The sequence below is a fragment of the Ahaetulla prasina genome, chromosome 2, assembly GCF_028640845.1.
Source record: "Ahaetulla prasina isolate Xishuangbanna chromosome 2, ASM2864084v1, whole genome shotgun sequence".
In the NCBI taxonomy this organism is placed as follows: domain Eukaryota; kingdom Metazoa; phylum Chordata; class Lepidosauria; order Squamata; family Colubridae; genus Ahaetulla; species Ahaetulla prasina.
In genome coordinates this window covers 556,065-583,975 of record NC_080540.1, presented here as the reverse complement: position 1 = coordinate 583,975, position 27,911 = coordinate 556,065, and the positions used below count along the sequence as shown (strand labels likewise).

General features: G+C 48.0%; 1 protein-coding gene and 1 pseudogene across 4 annotated transcripts in view; both read right to left on the bottom strand.

Moving 5' to 3' along the window:
* Positions 1–4,725: 4,725 nt before the first annotated feature.
* LOC131192657 (uncharacterized) lies at positions 4,726–7,994 on the bottom strand (annotated as a pseudogene).
* Positions 7,995–8,034: 40 nt separating this feature from the next.
* LOC131192661 (zinc finger protein 493-like) overlaps positions 8,035–27,911 on the bottom strand; it is a 37,147-nt gene continuing 17,270 nt past the window's right edge. The window contains exons 1-6 of one of the 4 annotated variants that reach the window (XM_058172022.1): positions 17,305–17,429; positions 16,471–16,925; positions 16,110–16,224; positions 14,557–14,624; positions 13,946–14,075; positions 8,035–12,508 (exon numbers count right to left, since the gene is read on the bottom strand). In XM_058172022.1, coding sequence (XP_058028005.1) covers positions 10,251–12,508; positions 13,946–14,075; positions 14,557–14,624; positions 16,110–16,224; positions 16,471–16,635 — 2,736 coding nt within the window. In that variant the 5' untranslated portion in view covers positions 16,636–16,925; positions 17,305–17,429 and the 3' untranslated portion in view covers positions 8,035–10,250. The other 3 variants (XM_058172023.1, XM_058172021.1, XM_058172020.1) reach the window with 3 other exon arrangements.

The following is a 27,911-nucleotide window of genomic DNA, read 5'->3' as shown; positions in this document are numbered from 1 at the left end:
CTTTTTTGGCTGCTGCTGCTGCACACAGGTAACTCCTCCATTCAGACTCCAAGGTCCTTCTCACAGCTACTGTTTTTGAGCCATGTTTCAGGTACTGTTTTTCCTGCCCAGGTGTAAAAGAGGTTCTGACAGGTTCTGGAGAACCAGTAGTGGAAATTTTGAGTAGTTTGGAGAACCGGTAAATATCACCTCTGGCTGACCCCCGAGTGGGATGGGAATGAAGATTTTACAATATCCTTCCTCCAGGAGTGGGGAGGTAATGGAATTTTGCAGTATCCTTCCCCTGGAGTGGGCTGGGAATGGAGATTTTGCAGTATCCTTCTATCACGCCTACCAAGCTACACCACGCACACCAAACCATGCCCACAGAACTGGTAGTAAAAAGAATTAGATTTCACCAATGGATTTAACCTTATCTCATTTGGATCAGAAAGGCATAATATGCATATACATAAAAAGCTATAGAAATGGTGGGGCTGTTGTAGAATGAAGAGATACAAGCCAGCTCTTCTGGGACGGAAAGGTTTATTATATATGCATAGGTTCAGGGAACAGAACAAAGCTGAGGGTCTGAACAAAATCAGGGACTTTCCAACAGAGATATATATACTTTTCCGTTACGTATAATCAGCGTATACATTGCTCAGCATGTTACATTCCATATATGGTTATAATTCCAGTAAATGAGTTTTGAGGAACTGATACCAAACATTGGGTGTGGCAAGACAATATGTTTGTTCTGATACCAGAGTTCAGTTGATGCATGACAGGAAGATATAGTTATCTAAGCTCAGCACATTTATTTATGGGTATATCCTGGCAGGGCTGTGGTCGTCCATCAGCCTGAGAAAGCAGTTCCTTTAATATAGCTGACAAAGCATTTCCTTATATATGAGAGTTGACCAAAGTTTATTTTCCCAGGGCTTGAGGCCTGCTATGTGTATCTGTGGTCTGAATGGTTTTATGTATGCCACCTTATTCCCCCCTTTGTTACTCATCTCATTCCTCGAGAAGAGTAACATATTCAGGTTCCTCAGGTTCTTCAGCAACCATGCGTTCTAATTGCCACATAGCCATGACCTGGGCCGTCGCTTTTCTTTCAGCTATTAAGGATATAGTGTTAGAAATAGTTCGCACAAAAATGGGCATCACACAGGGTATGAGGACACATCCAGCAGCAATAAGACCTATAAGCGCTACAATAGCCTGTAGTCCAGGCAATTTGGGAAACCAACTACCAAAGATTTCTTTCAAATTGAACCCCTTATTCCATACTTGGTCAGGGTTATGCGTAAGTTGCCGGATTTCCGTGGTCAATTGCTTTATAACCTGTCCTGTTTCATCTATTTGCAGACAACAGTTAGAGAGATTAAATTTACCACATGCACCTCCTTCTCGGGCTAGGATATAATCAAGGGCAAGCCTGTTTTGATATACCGCTGTTCGCAACCGGTCGGTGGTGTCTGATAGTATAGATAGGGCATTGCTAATCCTTACTCCGGCCATATCAAGAATGGCTTGTAACCTAATAATATGATTGAGTAAATATATTGGAGTACGATACCCCCATGAACCGTCTTCTGCCCACGTGGCTCTCCCATAGGTACATACAATTCTTTCATTTGTCCATACTTGTACCGATTTGGTGTCAAGTGCTTCATATTCGGCCAAATTTTTGCATGGAAAGTTGGAAAATGCAGAAGAGGAATCATCAATATCATACTTATAGGATCTCTTTTGTCTTTTTCCCAATTGCTCATACACAGGTACACCTAACACCTGTCGTGATTGAATAGGCAAAAGGAAAAAGGAAGGCTTTATCCAGCCGAGGATGCATGAGCCCGACCAGTCATGTGGCAATCGTTCATATGCTAGCTTTCCACAGATCCAGTACATGTTCTCTGGGGCTACCCATACTGTACTAGGGTTGGATGTATTAAGATAGGGTAAAAAGGTTCTATCGAATTTGTCAGGTTGAGAGGCGTTACCGGGTGACTGCCAAATAGTATATGTTTCATCCCAGGAGCCTAGACATATTAGGTCACCTACTTGGTTGGACCCGTTGCGAACAAAACAGTTACGTCCCACCAGATTTGTAGTCAGTGTCCAAATAATGTCTTGCCCTGTTTGCCTAGCCGAGATATTTCCCTCTTTTGACATTTGATTATATAGAGAGGGAGCTGCTTCTGTTGCTTCCCAAGGCCATTGCTCCCCCATATTTGTACCTCCTCACACAAAACAATTCTTAACAGTTAGGGTTTTAGCAATATCCTAAGCCATGGCCACAAAAAGGTTTTTAGCTAATGGGCTAATGTCCACAGGTTTTTTTTCCATTTCCTGAAGCCTGTCATATATTGTCCATCCTAATGTCCTTATTTGCCCATCATATACAGTGTCAATCTTGATGGTAAGATAGGTACTGGGATCTGAGCCTGTGCCGTCAATCCCAAACCCATAACTCTTTAAAGATGGATGTGACGGTGCTATATCCATCAAGATAATGTTGTTATCCCCCCTTCGGAAAGACGTAATATGTGGGCATCCCTTATAGCCTCCACCTGTGTAGTCACACACACACTCCCATCCTGAACATTGGGTTGTCCCTCCACACGGCAGCCATTGATTCGGATTCCCATAAGCCCAATTATCATTAGCTTTGCAGAGATACTTATGGTTATGGTAGTAGGCCTTTTTCCACGAATCAGACCCACAAGGAGTGCCCCACCCGTATGACAAAGCTTTGCATGCATCAAATGTTATAGTGGCTGCAGTACGGGACCCTTTTAGTATGGTGGTATGGTTCAGGTAATACTGCCTACCTGATCCTTCCGGATCTGTTCGGGCAGAAACCTTAGGCAAACCTGCCAGAATCGTATAGTTAAGATGGATGGGTGTCGCCGGATTATAGCAGATCACCTTCTGGCCATCTTTACAGTAACTGTACATAGTCTTATTATATACACAATTGTTTTTCAAGGGCTTACATGATTTCGGAGCTTGTGTATGATAACTCAAGGTGTTAATGATCATGATTCCTATCCTGGCCTTGGTAATACAAGGAGTGCATTCATCATCTAGTGAGGGTGGAGTGGGATGCAGTTGTACCTGTCTTATCATGTGTGAGGGTGTGAGTATGTGTTTAGCATATGTTGGCTCAGGGGATGTTAGAGGTGGTGGACTTAGAAGTGCTGAGGTGAGTTCCGGTACCTGCTCTAGGGTTGTAGGAGACTGGGATCTGGGGGTACTTGACAAGGAGCCGTATCCTTCTTGTTCATCTGGTTGACCTTGGGTGCTGGAATTAAAGTAGCTAGAACGAAACAACCTAAAACACACAATACCTTGCAGCCCCCGGCACCTACGGTATGTACTGAGTACTCTCAGGCCATATATACATCGGGGCAGGTTGTATTGGTTACATTCCCTGGGTATCCCATATTGTGCTAACATCTCTCCTTGTTTACCTATGCATTCGGTACATTGTGGAAGGTCTCTCCTGGTCCTCATCCGCTTTGCTATCTTAACACGCTTGCCTCGGCCTTCGTTTATTACCAGAGCATGCTCTTGGGGATCAACATGGAGGGTGCAAGTACCATCCTAACCCGATTTGAGCTGTGTGACTGCGGTGATGCGCTCCCAACCCCACAGCAATGGAGGTCCACAATCCAGTTTAACGGGGACCACTCCCTTATAAGGGGCCTTCGAGCACATCCCTTTTCTGAGAACATATCCCACGTATCGACAAGCCTCCGGATTGACTGGCCGTCTAACACGACAAGCTTCCGTAGCAATCCTATCAAACACCTGTGGGTACTGGCAAGGGTGAGGTAAGGTGCCTGCCCAGCATTCGGGGGTAAAGGTTAACGGTGGATGGCCTCCACAATCCCCTGTTCCTATAGCCTAGGACCTGGTAATTCTAGGCCTTTCCTCCGGGGGGGCTCCATTGGCCCAAGTTGCGGATGCATACATCATTGCTTCCAATCAGGAGTACAGAGATACGCAGCATCAACAAAACTACCTCCTTTTGTTGCATCTTCGTCTTTTTGCACAGCCCTAATGGTGGGACTAGATTTAAGGGTATAGTAGGAAGGGAATCCTGCACGTATCACCTTGTAATGGCTCAGGACGTCCTCTATGATCTTGATATCACACTCTACGTTACAGGCTACACATAAAACACAATCAATACAATGAGAACAGCAACAACAACCACAAAGGCACTTGCAAAACCAACACATCCAACTCCTTGTCCAGTCTTCTCCCGTGAGTAGAAAGTCAGCTTCCGGAGTGACTTATCAAGGATTTTCACTACTGTGCGCAGGGAACTCTATTGCCAGTAAGAGTTCAGCAGAGTAGCCACACTGAGATGTCGTCTTAGGCTCCTGAGGTTCACACGTCCGTATCTTATGATGTAAACAATACATATGAACAGTCCAAACACAACAACAGTAATTGCTAAGTGAACATAAAGCATTTGCAGGGTAATTTGTGGGTGAACTGTTACTTGCGGATCGGCCTCGGTCTCAAATTGTATGGGTGTCCACTGGGTTGTACAGTCCATTGTTGTTCAGCTGCTTTCTTAACCCTAGTCCAATGGATCCATAATTTGGACTCAGCAATCTTAACAGCAAGTGGAGATGACATGATTACAACATACGGCCCCTTCCATCTCCCTTCTAGCTGTTCCTTTTTCCAATGTTTCACCCATACTCTATCCCCAGGCTGGAATCAGTGACATTGAGTGATGAGCCTAGGAGGGGATTGTTCTAACACATAGTTCCTTAGCTTCAGTATTTGTTTATTTAATTGCTGTACCATTTCCATAGCCCAAACACCCCCCTTATGTCCCAAGTCAGGCCACCCAGCTAGGTTTCTCCTCAGCAAGATTGGCGGATGGCCGTACATTAGTTCAAACAGGGACAACTTATGTTGTCTTCTGGGTGCACTTCTGACTGCATACAATGCTAAAGGTAAGGCGTCTGGCCACTTTAGGTGTGTTTCAGCACATATCTTAGTTATTTTCTCCTTCAAGGTTCTATTCATCCTTTCTACTGTAGCGCCTCCTTGTGGGTGATAGGCACTATGGAATCGCCACTTAATCCCCACAGCTTGAGCTAGTGCCTGGTTTATATGATGTACAAATTCAGGCCCATTATCTGATGATATAAAGGATGGATTACCAAACCGGGGTATCACCTCTTTTAACAGTAGGCGGGCCACTTCCCGTGCTTGTTTTGACTTTGTCGGGAAGGCTTCTGGCCAGCCTGTATACATGTCTACCATTACTAACATAGCCTTGTATAATCCACACCTCAGCATATCTGTGAAATCTATCATGATGGAGTCCATAGGGAAATACGACTGGGGAATCGTTCCAGGAGGGATTATTGGGCCTTGTCTAGGATTTACTTTTGCACATATTTCACATTGAGTTGCTACTCTGGCTACAATACTGGCCACCCCATCAATGTAATAATCTCTGCCCAGGGCAGTTTCAAGAGCAGTCTTTCCCATATGTGTAGCCTCATGAGACATTTGCACTAGGGGCCAGGCCATAGATGACGGTACGTATATTCTACCATCGACTAAGATGTACCAACCGTCTTTGAGAGTTGCTTTCAGGTCGTTCAACGCCTTGGCACACTCTGCCTGGGAGTATGAGGGCTTAATTGTGGGTGGAATAACACCCAAGTCCTGAGCTATATGTATGGACAGGTCTGGGGTAACATCATCTCTAAGGGCCACAGCCCGCGCCTCCAAATCCACTGCCCTATTACCAAGGGCTACCCTATCATCACCATGTTGATGTCCCTTGCAATGCATTACTGATACTTTCTTGGGTTTCTTTACTGCGTCAATCAAATACTGGATCAGGTGTTCATGTTGTATAAACTTACCAGCTGAATCTCTAAAGCCTCTTTCCTTGTACACTGCCCCATGGGCGTGTAACGTCAAAAAGGCATATTTACTATCTGTCCATACGTTTAGCGTTTCCATCTCGGCCCTGTTTAGGGCTCGTATCAGAGCCCATAGCTCAGCCACCTGAGCACTCCTTCCGCTTCCTAGTGGTCCACTTTCTATTACTTGATCGTCATCGACAATTGCGTACCCTGCTACCCTTTTGCCTTCATGTATGTAGCTGGACCCGTCAGTGTACCAGTTATTTTTAGCATTTGGTAGGGGGATGTCTGATAGGTCTGGTCTAGTAGAATATACATTGTCTAGTACGTGCAGACAATCATGTTCCAGGGTTGTCTCAATAGGTAACAGGGTTGCTGGGTTGAGACGTGTGGATACATGAAGTCTGACATGTGGGTTTTCAATCATCATGGCCTGATATTTCACAAGTCTCTGGTTGCTGATCCACAAATGCCCCTTGCTGTCTAAAACAGATTGAACTGCATGGGGGGGGTGTACGTTTATGGGGCATGAAAACGTTAATTTGTTACAATCCTGCAACAGCTCAGCTATGGCTGCCAATACTTTCAAACAATGGGGCCATTCTTTGGCCACTCCATCAAGCTGCTTTGAGAGATATGCAATCGGGCGTTGCCACGCCCCTAACTGCTGAGTCAACACACCTAAGGCTATATTTTGTTTTGTATCCACATATAGGTTAAAGGGTTTTTCCAGGTTTGGCAGTGCCAACGCCGGTGCCCTGGTCAGTTCCTTTTTTATCTCTTTGAAAGCTCTGCGTTGTTCTTCAGTCCAAATGAACACATCAGTGTTACTCCCCTTAGTAGATGTATAGAGGGGCGCTGCCAATAATGCAAAATTGGGGATCCAAATCCTGCTAGCCCTAGGAATCCTTGCAATTGTCTTCTGGTCGTAGGTTCTGCTATAGCCAACACTGCCTCCTTCCGCTCGGGGCCCAAGGACCTTTTCCCTTGTTCAATATCGTAACCCAAATACCGCACTTGTTGCTTTACTAACTGGGCCTTTTTTCTCAACGCCCTATATCCACACTCCACCAATAGGACAAACAAGGCTTTTGTATTGTCCCAACACATGTCTTCTGTCTGTCCAGTCACCAGCACATCATCCACATACTGTAACACTGTATCCCCCTTCTGCCTAGGTACGTAATATTGTAAATCCCTTCCCAGAGCCGTTCCGAACAGGGTGGGTGAGTTCTTGAACCCTTGGGGTAAGCGGGTCCAGGTATATTGTAGTCTAGTTCCCGTGGTTGGGTTTTCCCACTCAAATGCAAACAACGGCTGACTTTCGGGGTGTATGGGGATTGTGAAAAATGCATCTTTCAGGTCTATGACTGAAAACCATCTAGCTTTTGGTGGGATTAGGCTGAGTAATGTGTACGGGTTCGGGACAGCCGGGTGAATCGTCACTGTGACGTCATTAATAATCCTGAGATCTTGAACCGGCCTAAAGGAGACCCCGTCCGGTTTCCTTATGGGCAAGATCGGGGTGTTCCAGGGTGACTGGATAGGGACCAAGATGCCTGCCTTCAGGAATTTCTGAATAATGTCATAAATGGCGGTAATCGCCTCACGTGAACATGGGCGTTGCCTGATGTGTACTGGTGTAGCATATGGTTTCACTTCTACAATTACTGGCGGATGGTGAGAAGCAAACCCGGGGGGGTTATCCTCAGCCCACAGCTCCGGCACATCAAACTCCTTTCATTTATCGTCCTCGACAGGCTGTACTACCATTAGCCTCCATACAGAGTCGGGATGGTGTTTGACAGTGATATGCTGTTTTCCCTCATCAAATGATATGGTGGCTCTCAATTTGTTTAGCAGATCCCTTCCTAATAGAGGGACGGGGCACTCAGGTATATATAAGAATTCATGTTGGAGTTTTGACCCTTTATATGTGCATGTCACGGGTTGAAGGACTTGTTGTTCTACTACTTGGCCTGACACACCTTGTACCCGTATTTGGTGCGGCCCTGGTGCAGTGATCGGATTATTCACTACGGATCTCCCTGCACCGGTGTCTACTAGGAAAGTTGTTTGTTTGCCCCCGATATTCATAGTAATCAAAAACTCAGGCGGGGCCTGCTCCAAGCCTGGTCCCCGTCAGTCCGACCATCCTGTTCCGGCAAGACCAATCTCCTCTATTTCTTCCACTCCTACATTTCCTCTGCCTCGTCCTCCTCTTGTTCCTCTACTTCCAAAACCTCGTCTCCCTGATGGGAATTGTGGTGCATATCCACCTCTTCCCACCAGGCCTCGACCACCTCCAGCCTGGCCAGCGCCGGGCCGGCTGCCTCTCACCACACGTCCCCTCATTAATCTCCTCGGGCAGTCTCTCTGCCAATGTCCCTCTGCCCTGCAATGCGCACACTGGTTGGGGCCCAAAACCCGTCCTCCTTGTAAAGCTACTGCCAACAATTCTGTTTTCTTATGCATTCGAGCATCCTTTTCTCTCTTCTCCACTTTATCCCTATTCACAAACACTTTCCGCGCCACTTCCAGCAACTCAGTGGTATTCTTCCCCAAAGCTCCCTCTAGCTTCTGTAACTTCTTCCCGATGTCGTCATAACTCTGCGCTATGAATCTTTCATTCAACATACGCACATTCTCCGGTTGCCGCGGGTCTACTTGGGTATACAACTCGTATGCCTCTATCAGCCTTTGTAGAAAGCTTTCAGGGCTCTCATCCGCCTTCTGCATTATCAAAGAAGGCTTGGACATGTTGACCGGAGGCTTCCCTGCCTTTCTCAATGCCTCCACGGTCAGATTTTGGAATTCTCGCAACCACGTCATTTGATCCGCCTCCTTTGGATCCCATCCAGGGTTGTGCTCGGGAGCTCATGCCGCCAACTCTGGTCCCACATCTGCCATATTTGGAAACCGTTCCCTCATACAAACCCTAACTGCCGCTTTCCACTTCTCCTTTTCCTCAGGTGTCAACAGCGTGTTCAATAACTGCTGCACATCCTGCCAATTGGGGTTATGTGTTTGCATGATGGTTTGAAACAGATCGGCCATTTCCGTTGGCTTACTGGATAATGGCCCATAATGCTGTTTCCAGTTTAAAAGGTCAGTTGTCGAGAAAGGAACGTATTGAAAACACGGTCGGTACTCAACCACTCCCTGAGGGTTTACCACTTGTGGTCCATCTGCCTTAACGGTGCCACAAACTCATCCTGGGCTGCAGCTGCCGCGGCTTCAGCCTTGGCGGCGGCTGCCCTTCTCATTACCCCTACGGCAAGCTCCATTCTTGCTGCCGGAGCCTCGGCTTCTTCTCCCTCGCCGTCCCGAGTCCAGGGGGGAGATCAAGCCCCCTCTTCTATCTTCAAACGAGATAGGTACACCAACAAGTTATATATACTCGCCTGCGATGTTTTCACACACGCGCGTCCTGGCCAGGATTCGGTTCAGACCTCCGTTCCTTCCCGCAAGAGTTCTTGGATGAACTCTCAGCACCGTCGGTCCCACCGAGGTGTCACCACCGTCTCCCGGAGGACGTACCCCCGTGGCACCTGGAGAATGTTCAGGAGTGGCCCCTGAGAGGGTCCGAGGGGTCGAGCCGCCTTCAACGAGATGTCGTCTCGCTTAGTGTCCCATCTGGGGTGCCAGCGAAGCTGTTGTAGAATGAAGAGACACAAGCCAGCTCTTCTGGGAAGGAAAGGTTTATTATATATGCATTGGTTCAGGGAACAGAACAAAGCTGAGGGTCTGAACAAAATCAGGGACTTTCCAACAGAGATATATATACTTTTCCGTTACGTATAATCAGCGTATACATTGCTCAGCATGTTACATTCCATATATGGTTATAATTCCAGTAAATGAGTTTTGAGGAATTGATACCAAACATTGGGGGTGGCAAGACAATATGTTTGTTCTGATACCAGAGTTCAGTTGATGCATGACAGGAAGATATAGTTATCTATGCTCAGCACATTTATTTATGGGTATATCCTGGCAGGGCTGTGGTCGTCCATCAGCCTGAGAAAGCAGTTCCTTTAATATAGCTGACAAAGCATTTCCTTATATATGAGAGTTGACCAAAGTTTCTTTTCCCAGGGCTTGAGGCCTGCTATGTGTATCTGTGGTCTGAATGGTTTTATGTATGCCACCTTAGGGCAGTGGCTAGAATACAGTACTACAGGCTAATTGCCCACAGCCAGGAGTTTGATTCGGACAGGCACATGGTTGATTCAGCCTTTCATCCTTCTGAGGTCAGTAAAATGAGGATGCAGGCTGCTGGGGACCGACCATATGCTGACTTTGTAAACTGCTCAGATAGTATTGTAAAGCATTGTGGAGTGGTATATAAGTCTAAGTGGAATTACTATTGTTATATAGTTTCTCATGAGCATGGATCCATTTATGAGAAGAAAGACATCCACTCTGAGCAAAGCACTTTCCACACTCCATGCATTTATATGGCTTCTCCCCTGTGTGGATCCTCTTATGGGAAATAAGATCACCTCTTTGAGCAAAGGTCTTTCCACACTCCATACATTTATACGGCTTCTCCCCAGTGTGGATCACCTTATGGCGAATAAGATGAGCACTTTGAGCAAAGGTCTTTCCACACTCGATGCATTTATATGGCTTCTCACCTGTGTGGATCCTCTTATGGCGAATAAGATGAGCACTTTGAGCAAAGGTCTTTCCACACTCGATGCATTTATATGGCTTCTCCCCTGTGTGGATCCTCTTATGGGAAATAAGTTCACCTCTTTGAGCAAACGTCTTTCCACATTCCATGCATTTATATGGCTTCTCTCCAGTGTGGATCACCTTATGGCGAATAAGATGAGCACTTTGAGCAAAGGTCTTTCCACACTCCATACATTTATACGGCTTCTCCCCAGTGTGGATCACCTTATGGCGAATAAGATCACCTCTTTGAGCAAAGGTCTTTCCACACACCATACATTTATACGGCTTCTCCCCAGTGTGGATCACCTTATGGCGAATAAGATCACCTCTTTGAGCAAAGGTCTTTCCACACTCCATACATTTATACGGCTTCTCCCCAGTGTGGATCACCTTATGGCGAGTAAGATGACCTCTTTGAGCAAAGGTCTTTCCACACTCCATGCATTTATATGGCTTTTCCCCTGTGTGGATCCTCTTATGGGAAATAAGATGACCTCTTTGAGCAAAGATCTTTCCACACTCCATGCATTTATACGACTTTTCTTCTGTGTGGATCTTTTTGTGGCTACTGAGTCCACTGCTTTGCGTAAAGATTTTCCCACACTGCATGCATTTATATGGCTTCTCCCCTGTGTGGATCCTCTTATGGGAAATAAGATCACCTCTTTGAGCAAAGGTCTTTCCACACTCCATGCATTTATATGGCTTCTCCCCAGTGTGGATCACCTTATGGCGAATAAGATGACCTCTTCGAGCAAAGGTCCTTCCACACTCCATGCATTTAAATGGCTTTTCCCCTGTGTGGATCTTTTTGTGGATAGAAAGTACATTACTATAAGCAAAGGTCTTTCCACACTCCATACATTTATACGGCTTCTCCCCTGTGTGGATCCTCTTATGGCGAATAAGATCCCTTCTTTGAGCAAAGGTCTTTCCACATTCCATGCATTTATACGGCTTCTCCCCTGTATGGAACTTTTTGTGGTTAGTAAGTCCACTGCTGTGAACAAAGGCCTTTCCACACTCCATGCATTTATAGGACTTTTCTCTTGTGTGGAGCTTATTGTGGTTACTGAGTCCACCGCTATGCAACAACATTTTCCCACACTCCATGCATTTGTACGGCTTTTCCCCTGTGTGGATCCTCATATGCCGAATAAGATTACCTCTTTCAGCAAAGGTCCCTCCACACTCCATGCATTTGTACGGCTTCTCCCCTGTGTGGATCGTTTTATGACGAATAAGATGACTTCCTTGAGCAAAGGTCTTTCCACACTCCATGCATTTATACGGCTTCTCCCCTGTGTGGATCCTCTTATGGGAAATAAGATTACCTCTTTGAGCAAAGGTCTTTCCATATTCGATGCATTTATAGGACTTTTCTCTTCTGTGGAGCTTATTGTGATTATTGAGTCCACTGCTACGCTTAAACATTTTTCCACACTCCATGCATTTATATGGCTTCTCCCCTGTGTGGATCCTCTTATGGCGAATAAGATGAGCACTTTGAGCAAAGGTCTTTCCACACTCGATGCATTTATATGGCTTCTCCCCTGTGTGGATCCTCTTATGGGAGATAAGTTCACCTCTTTGAGCAAACGTCTTTCCACATTCCATGCATTTATACGGCTTTTCTCCTGAGTGGATCCTTTTATGGGAAATAAGATTACTATGACTTCTGAACCTGTTACCAGACTCTCTGCATTTGTATAGCTTCTCCTCAGTGTGAATCCTTTCATGGGAATTAAGTTGCCTGCTTGTTCTAAAACATGTTCCACATTCCAAACATTGGTAAGGTTTCCAATCATTTGACTGGTTTCTATCATGGGTTTCTAATTCCGTTCGAATTCTAAACTTTCCCATTCCATCTTTAGCATTGATCACTTGGAACAGTTCACAGCAATCTTGATTCTCCTGACCATTATTACCTTCAAAGCAAAAGAGAAATGAAAATGATAACAAAATTAGAGAAAAAGATCAAACCATACAAAATCAAGTGAATTTCCTTCTGAATTTTTACGTTTTATGTTTGCATGCTTACAGTGGTGTGATATAGACAGAATGATTTCTATATTCATGAGTCCTGAAAGCTTTGAAAATATCTAGAAAACATCTCTTTCTTTACAACCATCTATATGTGTGCAAACCTCAATCAAAGTCTGTTTTGAGTCATGGAATAATCAGGGGAAACATCCAAGGAGGGATAAGGAGAAAACTTAAGATTTATTGGGGTGGGTTAATTTCGGCAGAGACCCGAGAGCTCTTTCTTCCCTGGTGTACCTTGGAGAAGCTGCTCCATGGCGTCTGTCTGGCAGGCAGGACTCCTGCTTGGCTTGTTCCTTGATCCCAGCGATGACTTTGGAGTGAAGTCCCTTGCTTGAAGCTTCCCATTGGCTTGTAAATGTCTTTCCACTGAGATTGGAAAGGTTGGGAGGCTTCAAGAATGACTATTTCGCTGCCCCAAAGTACTCAACGGTTGGCAAGGATCTGGTACAGGCTTCCGTTTGTAGAGAATGGAGGCCTAAAGTACTTTAGTGTGAGATCACACAAGACGAGAAGTGCAAGATCTCACACTAATGATCTTGCAAGATCTCACACTGCAGTACTTTTGTCCTGTGTTCCCTACAAACTGAGGACTGCACGAGATCCAGGGCAAAAGTGTTTGAAAACAAAGAGGCCTTCCCTTTGTTTGCACAGTATTTTGGCCGGGATCTCGTGCAGGCCTTTCTTAGCAGACAACAGAGGCCTGAAGCAGTGTAGTGCGAGTTCATGAGAGATCACTAGTTCCAAATTTCCCACTATTGATCTTCTGTATTTCTCACTACTTTAGGCCTCTGTATGCACCCAAGCAGGCAAAGGAACCGATAGCTCGCTCCATCCTCGTAAAGTAAGTCCCAGCAGGGTGGGGGATATAGGTAGGGTGATTGTTGTTGCAACGCCTCTGCTGTCATTTGTAATGCTCTGAGGCACACTTCATGAGGCCTTTGTTTTTGAATTGGATTGGGAGAAAGCTCTTCCGTGGCCTAAACGTGTAAGTTCTGTTCTCACACAATTTGGGGAGGTTTCAGTGGACAAATGACAAAACATTCTTCTCACCTAACCTCCAGAGGTCACATGAAAGCACACCTCGTTCTTTTCAGCCCCCACAGTTAAGTTCAAATAGAAATGGAAAAATACAGATAAGAAATGACCCAAAAGCATCTAAGCAAAGAGACATTGACTCCTTCTTTCCTTGGAGTACCAGAAGGCCAGATCCTTTCCTTTTCCCTTCCAGGAGATGATATCTGATTAGTGATTTTTTAAAATAAAAAGTAACTATAATCTGTCTCCTTGAACTCTCTGATTGGGGACTAGAAAACTCTTACCCAGAGAGACCACGTTCCTATAGTTTTCAAGCATGACTTCCAAATGTAGCGCTTTTTGGTCAGGATCCAGCTGAGACCATTCCTTCTCAGAGAAATAGACAGCCACCTCCTCGAAGGACACAAGACTCTCCTGAACACGGAAAAAAGAGAACAGGAGAATTTACAAGATCTGTTCAACTTCATTAATGATTTAGAAAAGGGAATGGAAGGGGAACTCGTCAAATTTGCAGACAAGACCAAATTGACAGAAATACCAACACTTCAGAAGATAGGCTCGAGATATAGAAGGATTGACAGATTGGCACCTTCTAACAAAATGAAATTCAATGGTGAGAAATGTAATGTGCTACATATAGAAAAGAAAAACCAAATTCACTGGCATAGAATAGGTGATACCTGGCTCAAAAGCAGTAAGTGGAACACGGATCTTGAAGAGGAAGCCATGTTGACTGAAAGCAACTTCAAGCTGTTATTCAGCTGTCCATGTTGTGGAAGAACACAAAAATAATCCAGTCCAAACAAGGGGAGAAATAGAAGCAGAGAGCACTCTGCACACCCACTTCTCTTCCTGAAGGTGAGAATACAAATCTAATAACTTTTCTCTTTCTTACTTGATTTAGAGGTTCAACCGTTGTTTGATCGTCGTCATAAAAACCTGAAAATTTTATTCTTTCTTTCTCTGTAAGGAAAAAATATTTTCAAAATAACTGATTAAAAAATATTTATTGTAGACAATTTATATGCCGCCTATGCGCAAATGGCGACTCAAGGAAGCTTACAAAATATAAAAACAATATTAAAACAATAAAAGGAAAATGATATAATACATTTAATAAAATGTAATAATAATAATAATAAAATCACACCCTCACCCTCCCCAACAACAGCCAATCACAGGAGCCATTTAATGGGCTCCATCCCACTCTGGGTTCCCCAGGCCCACTGGCAGAACCAGTTCTTCAATGCCTTCCGGAAGAGTGCTACTGTGCGGGTCCATTCTAATCTCTGGGGGGATGATGTTCCAGGGAGAGGGAGCCACCACAAAGAAAGCCCTTCTTCCGAGTTTCACCAGGTATATCTTCTAGGGGATGGGATCCACAAGACCAGAGATGGTTTAGTTTCAACCCGTTCAACCTCATCGAAAGCCACCGAGAGGTCAAGTAGAGCAAGGATGGATGCACTACTCGGATCCTGCTCTCGCCAGAGATCATACAAAATCGCAATGTGGATTCTGTCCCAAATCCAGGCCTGAAACTTGACCAGTAGGAGTCCTACCTGTCAATGACTTCTTCAGCCAGAATAATATATGAGCACACGTTAGATACAAAGTTATTGTAAACCATGTTAAACTTGATTGCAGAAAATATGACTTCAGTAACAGTCACTAACACCTGGAATGCACTACTACACTCTGTGGTTTCTTCCCCTAATCCCCAAAACTTTAACCTTAGATTGTCTGCTGTCAACCTCACCCCATTCCTAAGAGGTCTCTAAGAGAGTGCATAAGCATACTAGCGTGCCTACCGTCCCTATCTTAATGTTCCCTTTTCTATGTATCCATTTCATGTATTCATAATTATGTTTATGCTTATATCTCTTACCTCCATTACATGCTTGATGAAATAAACAAACAAACAAACAACCTCTGGAGCTGCTGCACAACCACATTCTAAACAACCTTCCCCAAAAGGGAAGATTGAAGACAGGTCGGAAATTATCCAAGAGGGTGGAATCCAGCAATAGCTTCTTAAGAAGAGGGCGGACCAGAGCCTCCTTAATGTGCTGGTGAACTGCCTCCTCCTGTAGAGAAGCATTAATGACTGCCAGCATCCACCCACCTGTTACCTCCCGGGAAGCTTTCACAAGCCAGGCAAGAACCTGCCTCAAGGGCTTCCCCTGGACCAGGAACTACGCCAGCATCCAACTGGGAATGAAGTCAAGCAATTTTGTCTTACAGAAAATCCAAAAATTCCTCAGTATGCCCCTTCAGGTGGACCTCAATCTCCCCCTTCCCCAGGAGGAGGAGGCTCACTTAAAGAGGGTTGCTGGGCAATTATCTGAAGATACAATTAGTCTCGAGAAATATAAATAGGAGGAGGTATCGTATAGAAGAGAAGAGAGAGCGAAGGTAAGACAGTTGGGTAATCGAAGGATCTTTAATTACCTCCTGAGCTGTCCTGACTTTGTTCTTCCCAAGGGATCCTCCTGAAAAATTGCTCCTGAGGGGAGTTTGATGGGTTCTTCTTTCCCTCAGGATCTCTGATCTCCACAGAGCAGCACTTCGAACAGGAGGAAGGAAGAAAGAAGCAGAATTAATATAAATCACACGACGTAAAGTGGATTCCTATATTCGGAACACAACATCAAAGCTCCCAATATCCATCAGTGTGGTTGAGTGAGAAAACAATGGAACAATGTCCTACAAGAATAGGTGGGACATCTCCACCTATTATGAATGTCAGAGAACTTTGGGAAGGAGGGGTGAAGCATTCAAACACATTCTCTATTGTCTTTTGAGCTCTCACCTGCATCTGGACCTGCTCCTTCTGTTCCTCTGCCTGGCTCAGGAGGAAGCCTTCCACCAGGGCCACCGCCTGGGAGCTGGTCTCTGCTCCATACTCCCGCACCCAGTCCTCCATCTCTGAGGGCAGAAGAGCCAGGAGCTGCTCCAGAACCACCAGGTCCAGCATCTGGGCTTTGGTGTGCTTTTCTGATCTCAGCCATCGCCTGCAAAAGTCATGGAGTCAGCTGCAAAGTCCTCGGGGACCCTCAGCCTCCCGATATTGGATGAAATTCCAGGGCTGAACTTCTGAAGGGAGGATGGTTTCCTCCTCCAGGATCTTCTGCCCAGTCCTTGTCCAGAGCTTCCCCCACTTCCCAGGCTGAGCAACTGAGGGGCCTTTTCCGGCTCCCTCCTTTCCAAAAGGTTGTATCTCCATCTTTTCTCTCTCTTGCAGAGATTTCAAATGGCTTCAAGTTTCTGTATTTGAGATGGAGAGAAAAATAAATAGAAGGAATTAGAAAGTGGAATTTAGCAATTAAACAACCTTCACCCAACCTGCCTGGAGCCCCAAGCGGCTCATCCCAGCGCAGGGGCGGGGAGGAAGCAGCTGGAGAGGCCGCCCCGCTTCCTCTCCCTCCGGAGACAGGACGGGGCCCTCGGAGACCCTGGTGCGAATCCTGCCTCCTCCTCGCCCGGATTCTCTCCTCTCCTGCTGGGTCTCTGCAAGGCCGACCCTCCCCTCCTCCCACTCGGGCTCTTCGCATGGAGAGGGCGGCTGGGGAGCATGGGACCCGGGGTTGAAGCCACAGGAGGGCCTCCTCCGCCTCCCTTTGCCCGGGAAGAGCCCCCAACTCACCCGGAGAACCTCTGGATCTCCCCCCGCCAGACTCTCCCGCAGCCTCTCCGCCTCTTGCGGAGCCCCAGGGGTTAAGGAGAGCGAGTGCGGAGTCCTAGAGCGGCAAGCGTTTGTGATGTCATTTCCTTCCTAATCTCCTCTGGAAAGGCAGCTGTGACGTTCACCCTCCAGCGGACCAATGGGGAAGCGCATGACGTTTCCTTCAAAATCCCAGCAATCTAGAAAGCGCGGGAAAGAGGAACGCTTCTGAGGGGAAGGGAGAATTTATTTATTTATTTATTTATTGTTTAAATTTATATACCGCCCTATCTCCCACAGGACTCAGGGCGGTTTACAGGCATTTAAAAACAAATAAATACAATCTAAAAGACAATTAAAAAACTTATTATAAAGCCTAATAATTAAAAAATATAAAAAATAAAACCCCATTTAAAACCCATTAATTAAAATCTAACTCAGTCCTGCGCAATGAAATAAGTATGTTTTGAGCTCGCGGCGGAAGGCCCGAAGGGTCCGGTAGCTGACGAAGTCCTGGGGGCAGTTCATTCCAGAGGGTGGGAGCCCCCACCGAGAAGGCCCTCCCCCTGGGCGTCGCCAGACGACATTGCCTCGCTGACGGCACCCTGAGGAGTCCCTCCCTGTGAGAGCGCACGGGTCGGTGAGAGGTATTCGGTAGCAGTAGGCGGTCCCGTAGATAACCCGGCCCTATGCCGGCAGGGGTGATGGGCTTGGGAGTAGGGGGAAAGGCCTCTCTCCATGGCTCCCTGGCAGACAAAGGCTGCAACGTTTCCAGAGGCGGCACTTTCTCCATCTTCCTCCTTCCTGTCCAGGAACCGTTTGTGGAGATGGAGAAAAATCTCTCTGGAGGATTTGAACTCACCTCCCTCAAGAACAGCCGCCCTGAAGGCTGGGCAGAGATTGGAGGAGGCCTCAAAAGGGTCCAAATCCTGTCAGAAACTGCCGGACAGTCAGAAGAGAAGAACCAGGAGGCTCTCTGGGAAACACAGCTTGTGTCTTGCGGTTGTTGAGAACTTCGGTCTTCAGTGTGGAAGATGGAACACAAGCAGGGAAGCCACAATCTGGAAAAATGGAGATTTCTGTCAATTTTTATTTTTTAATTCAATACTTACAGCTGCCCTTCTCAAATCCTGACGCTCAGCCTCACAACGGAGCACCCTGGGCGATCCGTCTCATGTGAATGACGCTGAAGAAAAAGAACAGTCAGTGGGCAGAAGATGAGGACCAGGAACCTCTCTTGGAACTTGTGTGTCTTGTGATTGTTGCAAATTGTAGCATGAAGTGGAGAAAGATAAACCATTTGTCTTAAGTGGTGTAGAGTTTCCTGCCTAAGCAGGGGGTTGGACTAGAAGACCTCCAACTTCCTTTCAACTACGCCTCCACCTTCATTGCTTCGGCAGATAACCGCCCGGCCGCCCTGTTTCGGTGACCCGCTCCCTCCTTCATCAGGAGGTGCGGGATGACCCTTTGCAGGGACCTGCCGAGGAGTTTAGTGGTTATCTATACAATAAAATCGCTCAGCTCCGGGATGGTCTGAACCGAAATTGGGATGATCCAAGCGAGGGAGAGGAGGCACGCCTTGTTGAGTCTGTTTGGGATGAGTTTGACCCTGTGGCTCCCGAGGACGTGGACAGGTTGTTGGGGAGGCTTCACGCCACTACATGTTTACTGGACCCGTGTCCTTCCTGGCTGGTACTGGCCACTCAGGAGGTGACACAAGGCTGGCTCCAGAGGATTATTAACGCTTCTTTGTTGGAAGGGGTTTTCCCTGCCGCCTTGAAGGAGGCGGTGGTGAGACCCCTCCTCAAGAAGTCCTCTTTGGATCCAGCTATTTTGGATAATTACCGTCCAGTCTCCAACCTTCGCTTTGTTGCGAAGATTGTAGAGAGTGCTGTGGTGCGACAGCTACCCCAATACCTGGATGAAGCCGTCTATCTAGACCCGTTCCAGTCGTGCTTCCGACCCGGATACAGCACGGAGACAGCTTTGGTCGCATTGGTGGATGATCTCTGGAGGGCCAGGGCCAGGGGTTATTCCTCTGCCCTGGTCCTATTAGACCTCTCAGCAGCTTTTGATACCATCGACCATGGTATCTTGCTGCGCCGGTTGGGGGGGATTGGGAGTGGGAGGCACTGTGTATCGGTGGTTCTCCTCCTATCTCTCCGACCGGTCGCAGACGGTGTTGACAGGGGGGTAGAGGTCGACCGCGAGGTGCCTCACTTGTGGGGTGCCGCAGGGGTCGATCCTCTCGCCCCTTCTGTTCAACATCTATATGAAGCCGTTGGGTGAGATCATCAGTGGCTTCGGGGTGAGATACCAGCAGTACGCTGATAACACCCAGCTGTACTTTTCCACCCCGGGCCACCCCAATGAAGTTGTCGAAGTGCTGTCCCGGTGTTTGGAAGCTGTACGGGTCTGGATGGGGAGAAACAGGCTCAAGCTTAATCCCTCCAAGACAGAGTGGCTGTGGATGCCGGCATCCCGATTCAGTCAGCTGCAGCTGCAGCTGACTGTTGGGGGCGAGTCATTGGCCCCGATGGATAGAGTGCGCAACTTAGGTGTTCTCCTGGATGAACGGCTGTCGTTTGAAGATCATTTGACGGCCGTCTCCAGGAGGGCCTTCCACCAGGTGTGCCTGGTTCGGCAGTTGCGCCCCTTCCTTGATCGGGGTGCCTTGTGCACAGTCACTCATGCGCTCGTTACCTCTCACTTGGATTATTATAATGCTCTCTACATGGGGCTCCCCTTGAGGTGCACTCGGAGGCTTCAGTTAGTCCAGAATGCAGCTGCGCGGTTGATAAAGGGAGCTACGCGTAGCTCCCACGTAACACCGCTCCTGCGCAGACTGCACTGGCTACCTGTGGCCTTTCGAGTGCACTTTAAGGTTTTGGTTACGATCTTTAAAGCGCTCCATGGCTTAGGGCCTGGGTACTTACGGGACCGCCTGCTGTTACCGCATGCCTCCCACCGACCCATACGCTCTCACAGAGAGGGACTTCTCAGGTTGCCGTCGGCCAAGCAATGTCGGCTGGTGGCCCCCAGGGGAAGGTCCTTCTCTGTGGGGGCTCCCACACTCTGGAACGAGCTTCCCCCGGGTTTACGCCAAATACCTGACCTTCGGACCTTTCGCCGCGAACTGAAGACACATCTTTTCACTCACGCGGGGCTGGCTTAAGTTTTATCGATTTTAAGTTTCTTATTACTAATTTTAAATGGGGTTTTAGTTTTTATATATTTTAAAGTTTTTAGGCTAATTATAATAAGTTTTTTAACTTGGATTTTAAATTGTATATTGTATTGTCTGTTTTTTTATTTTTGCCTGAGTCCTTTGGGAGAAGGGCGGTATAAAAATCAAATAAATAATAATAATAATAATAACTCTGCACCTCCGTGCAAGCCAGGGGCTAGAGCAGCCGGGAAGGAGAGAGCTGCTATTTATTTTTATTTTTATTTATTTATTTATTTTGTCACAACAATATATATAAGCATCACACAAAAAGATTATATAGTATATAAACATATACATGAGGGAATATTAGGAGGTATAAGCATATATATATATAAGAAGATAAAAGGTAAATGTTCCAAGCGCTGAAGTGGTATTTAACAGGAAGGACATTACAATAGATGATTCTATGAGTTAAACTCAGGTCTTGTCGAAAGTGACGGAGTTCTAAGTTTTCTAAGCCTAGGATTTCAAGTCTGGTGGGATAAGGTATTTTGTTGTTTTCAGAGGAGTGAAGAACTCTTCTTGTAAAATACTTCTGGACACGTTCAGTTGTATTGATGTCAGAAATTTGGTGAGGGTTCCAGACAGGCGAGCTGGATTCTAGAATTGGTCTAGCGAATGTTTTATATGCTCTGGTTAGTAGTGTAGTGTTTTTCGAAAAGAAGCTACGCAAGATTAGGTTTACAACTCTTAGAGCCTTTTTTGCTATGTAGTTGCAGTGGGCTTTGGCACTTAGATCATTTGATATGAAAACTCCAAGGTCTTTAACAGGGCGGGGTCATCTGCAAGGTAATGTCCATCAAGTATGTACTTTTTTTTTAATTTGCATTTATATCCCGCCCTTCTCTGAAGACTCAGGGCGGCTTACACTATGTCAGGCAATAGTCTTCATCCATTTTTATACTATATACAAAGTCAACTTATTGCCCCAACAATCTGGATCCTCATTTTACCTGCCTTATAAAGGATGGAAGGCTGAGTCAACCTTGGGCCTGGTGGGACTTGAACCTGCAATATTGCAAGCAGTTGCTGTTAATAACAGGCTGCATTAGCCTGTTGAGCCACCAGAGGCCCAAACTTAGTGTTTGGGTTCTTTTTTCCAATATGTAAGACAGAGCATTTGCTGGTTGAGATTTGGAGTTGCCAAGTTTTAGACCAAGCGGTTAGATGATCAAGGTCTTTTTGAATGGTAGATGTATTGTCTGTGGTGTTAAATAGTTTGACATCGTCAGCAAAGAGAACACAATTACTTGAGATATGGTCACAAAGATCATTTATGTATAGTATGAAGAGTGTTGGTCCAAGAACGCTGCCTTGAGGAACGCCATTCTTGACAGGAACAGGGTTTGATAAAGCATTGCCAATTTTGACCACTTGTCTTGGACAGAAAAGCAGATATCCATTTGTGAAGGGGTCCAGAAATGCTAGGCACTGCAGGGTCTCCAGCGAGCAGGAGGGTGCCTCATGGGCGATGCTGGGGCAAGCAGTCCAGAGAGCTCCACAGGGGCACCTGGGGAAACTTGTAGGCAGGAAAACAGGAGACTCCCGCCTCCCTTGCAGTGTTGTATTTTCTCCTGCTCTTTCCTTCCTTCCATCCTTCCTTCATCTTCCCATCTCCTTCCTTCCTTCCATCCATCCCTTATCTTCTCGTTCCCTCGCTCCCTTCCTCTTCACTTTCATATCCTTCCTTCCTTCCTTCCCTTATTTCTCTCTTATCTTCTCATTCCTATTCCTTTCTTTTTATTCCCATCTTCTTTCTTCCTTTTCTTTCTCCCACTTTCTTGTTGTTTTCTTTCACCTTTTCCTTTCCTTCTCTCTCCTTTTCCATCTTTCTATTTTCCTCTAACTTTTTCCCTTACTTTGTTTCCCTCCCTTTTCCCTTTATTCTTTCTTGCTACGTTTTTTTCTTTCACTTCCTTTTCCATCTTTCCTTTTATAATAATAATAATAATAATAATAATAATTATTATTATTATTATTATTATTATTATTATTATTATTATTATTATTATTATTATTATTATTATTATTATTATTATTTAATTTCTATACAGCCCTTTTCCCGAAAGACTCAGGGCGGTTTACAGTCGGTGGGAGGAAAGTGGTAGCAGAAGACGGTCCCGTAAGTATCCCAATCCTAAACCATGGAGTGCTTTAAAGGTGGTAACCAACACCTTGAAGTGTACCTGGAAGACTACAGGCAGCCAGTGCAGCTTGCGCAGGAGAGGTGTTATATGAGAGCCACGAGTGGCTCCCTCTATCATCCGCGCAGCTGCATTCTAGACCAACTGAAGTCTCCGGGTGCTCTTCAAGGGAAGCCCCATGTAGAGAGCATTGCAGTAGTCCAGGCGAGAAGTGACGAGGGCATGAGGAAGGGGTGCAACTGACGAACCAGGCGTACCTGGTAAAAAGCTCTCCTGGAGACGGTCGTCAGGTGTTCCTCAAAAGACAACCGCCCATCCAGGAGAACGCCTAAATTGCGCTCCCTCTCCATTGGGGCCAATGACTCGCCCCCAACAGTCAGCAGTGGTTGCAGCTGACTGTACTGGGATGCCGCCATCCACAGCCACTCCGTCTTGGAGGGGTTGAGTTTGAGCCTGTTTCTCCCCATCCGGACCCGCATGGCCTCCAGACACCGGGACAACACTTCGACAGCTTCGTTGGGGTGGTCAGGGGTGGACATGTACAGCTGAGTGTCATCAGCGTACAGCTGGTATCTCACCCCAAAACCACTTATGACCTCGCCCAGCGGCTTCATATAGATGTTGAACAGGAGAGGCGAGAGAACCGACCTGTTGTGACCCAGGTTCCTGGACCCGGACTCCTGGACTCGGATGATTCAGAAAGTGAGGGAGAAGACCTGGTCAGCCCTGCTTCTCTTGAGCCCTTTCCCTCCCTGGCAGCCACTCAAAGGGAGGAGGAGGGGCCAGCAAAGCCTGATTCCCTGGAGCCTCCTGATTTGGCAATGCCCCAAGAACAGTTTTGGAGTGATGCAAGATTACGGAGACGTGACCGGCGTGCGCAGCAGCGGAAGAGTTGGGACAAAGCCAAGTCATAATTGTCATGCAGTGACATCTGCAGAGACTATAAATAGGAGGCGGGACTTCCTGTTTTTTTGTCTTTTAATGAATTGGCGCGAGCTAACTGTCTCAATGGAGGGAAGAATATATTCGTGAGTAATTCTGGCCTTATCTATAATTTCCTCGTTATCTCCAGAAACTTGGCAGGCCCGTGGGTAGACGTGGCCAGGACATGTATCTATGTAAATAAAAGGAGAAAAGAGACTGACTCTTTGCTGGGAGTATTAGGGGGAGGGAAACAGAACATTTTGTCCAAGACCTGACTAAAACATCTTCCACCAAAGATGGACCAGCAGCAGGAACAGCAGCAGTTAAAGCAGCTACAAGCGGCTAATCAACAGCTCCAGCAGCAAGTGGCTCACTTGGCAGGCCAACTTGCTGCCAGGAATGTGCCTGCAGCCCCCCCCCCCATCCTCCCACGCCTCCTCCTCGTCGCAAGTGCCCGATAACCGTGCCGGATAAGTTTTCTGGGCAGCCTGAGATGTTCCCGACCTTCTTGGGACAGTGCCAGCTCTACATGGCTATGAGGCCAGAGGATTTCCCAGACGACCAGGCTAAGGTGGCCTTCGTGATTAACCTTCTTTTCGGCTCGGCTGCTCGATGGGCCACGCCCCTCTTGCTCCAGGACAGCCCCCTGCTGGCGGACCAACAGCGTTTTTGGCAGCACCTGCGCACCATGTATGAGGACCCCGTTCGAATGCTGATGGCAACCAGGCGCCTTAAGGAACTCCGTCAAGGGAAACGCCCCCTGCAGGAGTACATCGCCGAATTTCATCTTTTGTGCCAGGATTCTGACTGGAATGATGCAGCGCTGGTGGACGCGTTCCAGGAGGGACTCTCAGAGGAATTGCAAGACGAGCTGGCCTGCGTGGAGGTGCCGCGGACCCTCGACAACTTGGTGCCCCTTTGTCTCCGCCTCGATGCCCGTCTGCAATGGCGACCATCCCGTCGCACCCCCCAGGACCCGCCGTCGACATCTGCACCCCCACTTCCTGCACCACCAGCACCCAGGGTCGCCCCACGTTTTGTAACCGCTGCGGAAGAGCCCATGGAGTTGGGAGCGGCCAGACCTCGCCTGACAGCCCAGGAGCGGAACCGGAGGCACCAAGGGGGATTGTGCCTGTACTGTGGGGAGCCCGGCCACTTCGCCGCTTCTTGCCCCAGAAAGCGAAGTGGGGCACGCACGCCGGTCCCCGAATCACAGCGTGACCAATCGGGAAACGGAGCAGGCCCGACCTCGGGGAAACCCTAGGTCGGGCACGTACTAAGCCCCCACTGGACGTTGCGGAAGTAGACTCTGGGCCCCCTCGGCATCTGATTCTGGACACACGATAACCAGTTGGACAGGCTCCAGGCGCATGCGCTGGTGGACTCAGGGGCCACAACAAACTTTATGGACCAGGCCTTTGCGACCCAGTTTGCGGTCCCCGTGGTTCCGGTGGACCCTCCGATGCGGTTAGAGACAATTGATGGGCGAGAACTGGTGTCCGGCCCCATTAAATTTGCCACCCAGCCTTTGCGCCTGGCTATTGGGGACCATGAGGAGGCGATCCAGTTTTATGTCACGGCGGACCTTCATTTTCCCTTGGTCCTTGGGTTGGCCTGGCTTCGGACCCACGATCCTCAGGTGGCCTGGTCGCGGAACGGCATCTCTTTCCCGAGTCTGCAGTGCGTCGATCACATCCGCCACACCTGTGCCGGCCAGAACGTCCCCACCGCTGCCATCACCTTGCCTCCTGAGCTGACGGACTTCGCCGACGTGTTCAGCGAGAAGGAGGCGGACCGACTACCCCCGCATTGGCCCTACGATTGCCCCGTGGACCTTCTGCCCAACGCACCACTGCCTGTGGGATGCCTGTATTCCATGTCGGAGCCTGAGTTGGCCGCCCTCAGGGACTTCCTGGACAAAAACCTGGCCCGAGGGTTCATCCGGCCTTCAAAGTCCCCTCTCTCGGCCCCGGTCCTCTTCGTGAAGAAGAAGACAGGGGACTTGCGCCTATGCTGTGATTACCGCCGGCTAAACGCCATTACGGTGCGGAATCGCTACCCCCTGCCGCTCATCCCAGAGCTACTGGAGAGGTTGCGGGAGGCCATGATTTTCACCAAGCTCGATCTCCAGGGGGCCTACAACCTGGTGCGGATGCAAGAAGGAGATGAATGGAAGACGGCATTCGGCACCCGATACGGACATTACGAATACACTGTCATGCCATTTGGGTTGACCAACGCTCCCGCCGTTTTCCAGCACTTCATGAACGACATGTTCCAAGACATGTTGGATCGGTTCGTGGTTATCTACCTGGACAACATCCTGATTTACTCCCGGTCCAGGGAAAGCCACCTTCGACACGTCGGTCTGGTTCTGCAATGCTTGCGGGAGCAACAACTCAATGCGAAGCTGGAGAAATGCGTCTTCTTCCGGACTTCCATAGAATTCCTCGGACATATCATCTCGCCCGAGGGCATAGCCATGGACCCATGTAAAGTAGAAGCTTTGTGTAGCTGGGAAGCCCCTCGTCGGGTGAAGGATGTTCAGCGCCTGCTGGGCTTCGCCAACTACTACTGGACCTTCATCCCGGGCTTTGCCACACTGACGGCTCCACTTACCCAGCTCCTCAGGAAGAAGGTTGCCTTCCGGTGGGGTCCCCCGCAGCAAGAAGCATTCACAGCCCTCAAGAAAGCCTTCATCACGGAACCCGTCCTGAGGCATCCTGACCCGCTCCAGCCTTTTGTGGTGGAAACGGACGCGTCCAATGTGGCTCTGGGAGCGGTGCTGCTACCGGCTCTGACGAATGGCGGCACACTTTTTCCCTGCGCTTACTACTCCCGGAAACTCAATCCTTCCGAGCGCAACTACACTATCTGGGAAAAAGAGTTGCTGGCTATCAAGGCTGCATTCGAGGCTTGGCGACATCATCTGGAGGGGGCCCGACATCAGGTGGAGGTCCGAACGGACCATCGGAATCTCGAGCACCTCACCACAGCTCGGAAGTTGAACCAGCGGCAGATCCGGTGGTCGTTGTTTTTTGCCCGGTTCAACTTCCGCGTGACCTACATTCCCAGTGGTCACAACCGGAGGGCGGATGCCCTGTCCCGCAAGCCAGAGTACCTCTGCGCCAAGGACCCCCTTCCTCCATGGACAGTGCTGCCGGCAGAAGCCTTGGCCGCAGCACGGGAGCCAGTGGACTTGCGGGCCCAGGTGCGAGAGGCGCAGCGCCAGGACGCCTGGTCGTAGCAGAGGAGAGCGGAGGTGGGCCCCGCATCTCCTTGGACCTTGGAGGAGGACTTACTCAAGTTTCGGGGGCGATTATATGTGCCCACAGGACCACTCCGAGCCCTTGTCATGACCCAGTGCCACGACAACCCTGCAGCAGGACATTTTGGGTTCTTCAAGACCCTCCACCTGGTGACACGGACCTTTTGGTGGTTTCGAGTGCATGATATACATGCCTATGTGACATCCTGCGTACCGTGCCGGCAAGCCAAGGCCGCCACGGGGGCCCCTCCCGGGCTCCTCCAGCCCTTGCCGACACCCGACAGACCCTGGGGGGCGATCTCTATGGACTTCCTGACGGACCTGCCACCGTCCTCTGGGTTCACCATGGTGCTGGTGGTGGTGGACATGCTCACCAAGATGGCACACTTCATCCCATGCCGCGGACTGCCCACAGCTGCAAAAACGGCCCGTCTCTTTCTGTAGCACATCTTCGCCTCCATGGTCTACCGGACAGGGTGGTTTCGGACCGCGGAGTTCAGTTCACAGCCCGCTTCTAGAAGAGCCTGATGGCCACGTTGGAGGTGCAGGTGTGGAATCAAGTGCATTTACATAACATAACATCAGAGTTGGAAGGGACCTTGGAGGCCTTCTAGTCCAACCCCCTGCCCAGGCAGGAAACCCTACACCATCTCAATCAGATGGTTATCCAACATTTTCTTAAAAATTTCCAGTGTTGGAGCATTCACAACTTCTGAAGGCAAGTCGTTCCACTTATTAATTGTTCTAACTGTCAGGAAATTTCTCCTTAGTTCTAAGTTGCTTCTTTCCTTGATCAGTTTCCACCCATTGCTTCTTGTTCTACCCTCAGGTGCTCTGGAGAACAGCCCAACTCCCACTTCTCTGTGGCAGCCCCTGAGATATTGGAACACTGCTATCATGTCTCCCCTAGTCCTTCTTTTTGTTAAACTAGACATACCCAGTTCCTGCAACCGTTCTTCATATGTTTTATCCTCCAGTCCCCTAATCATCTTTGTTGCTCTTCTGCACTCTTCTAGAGTCTCAA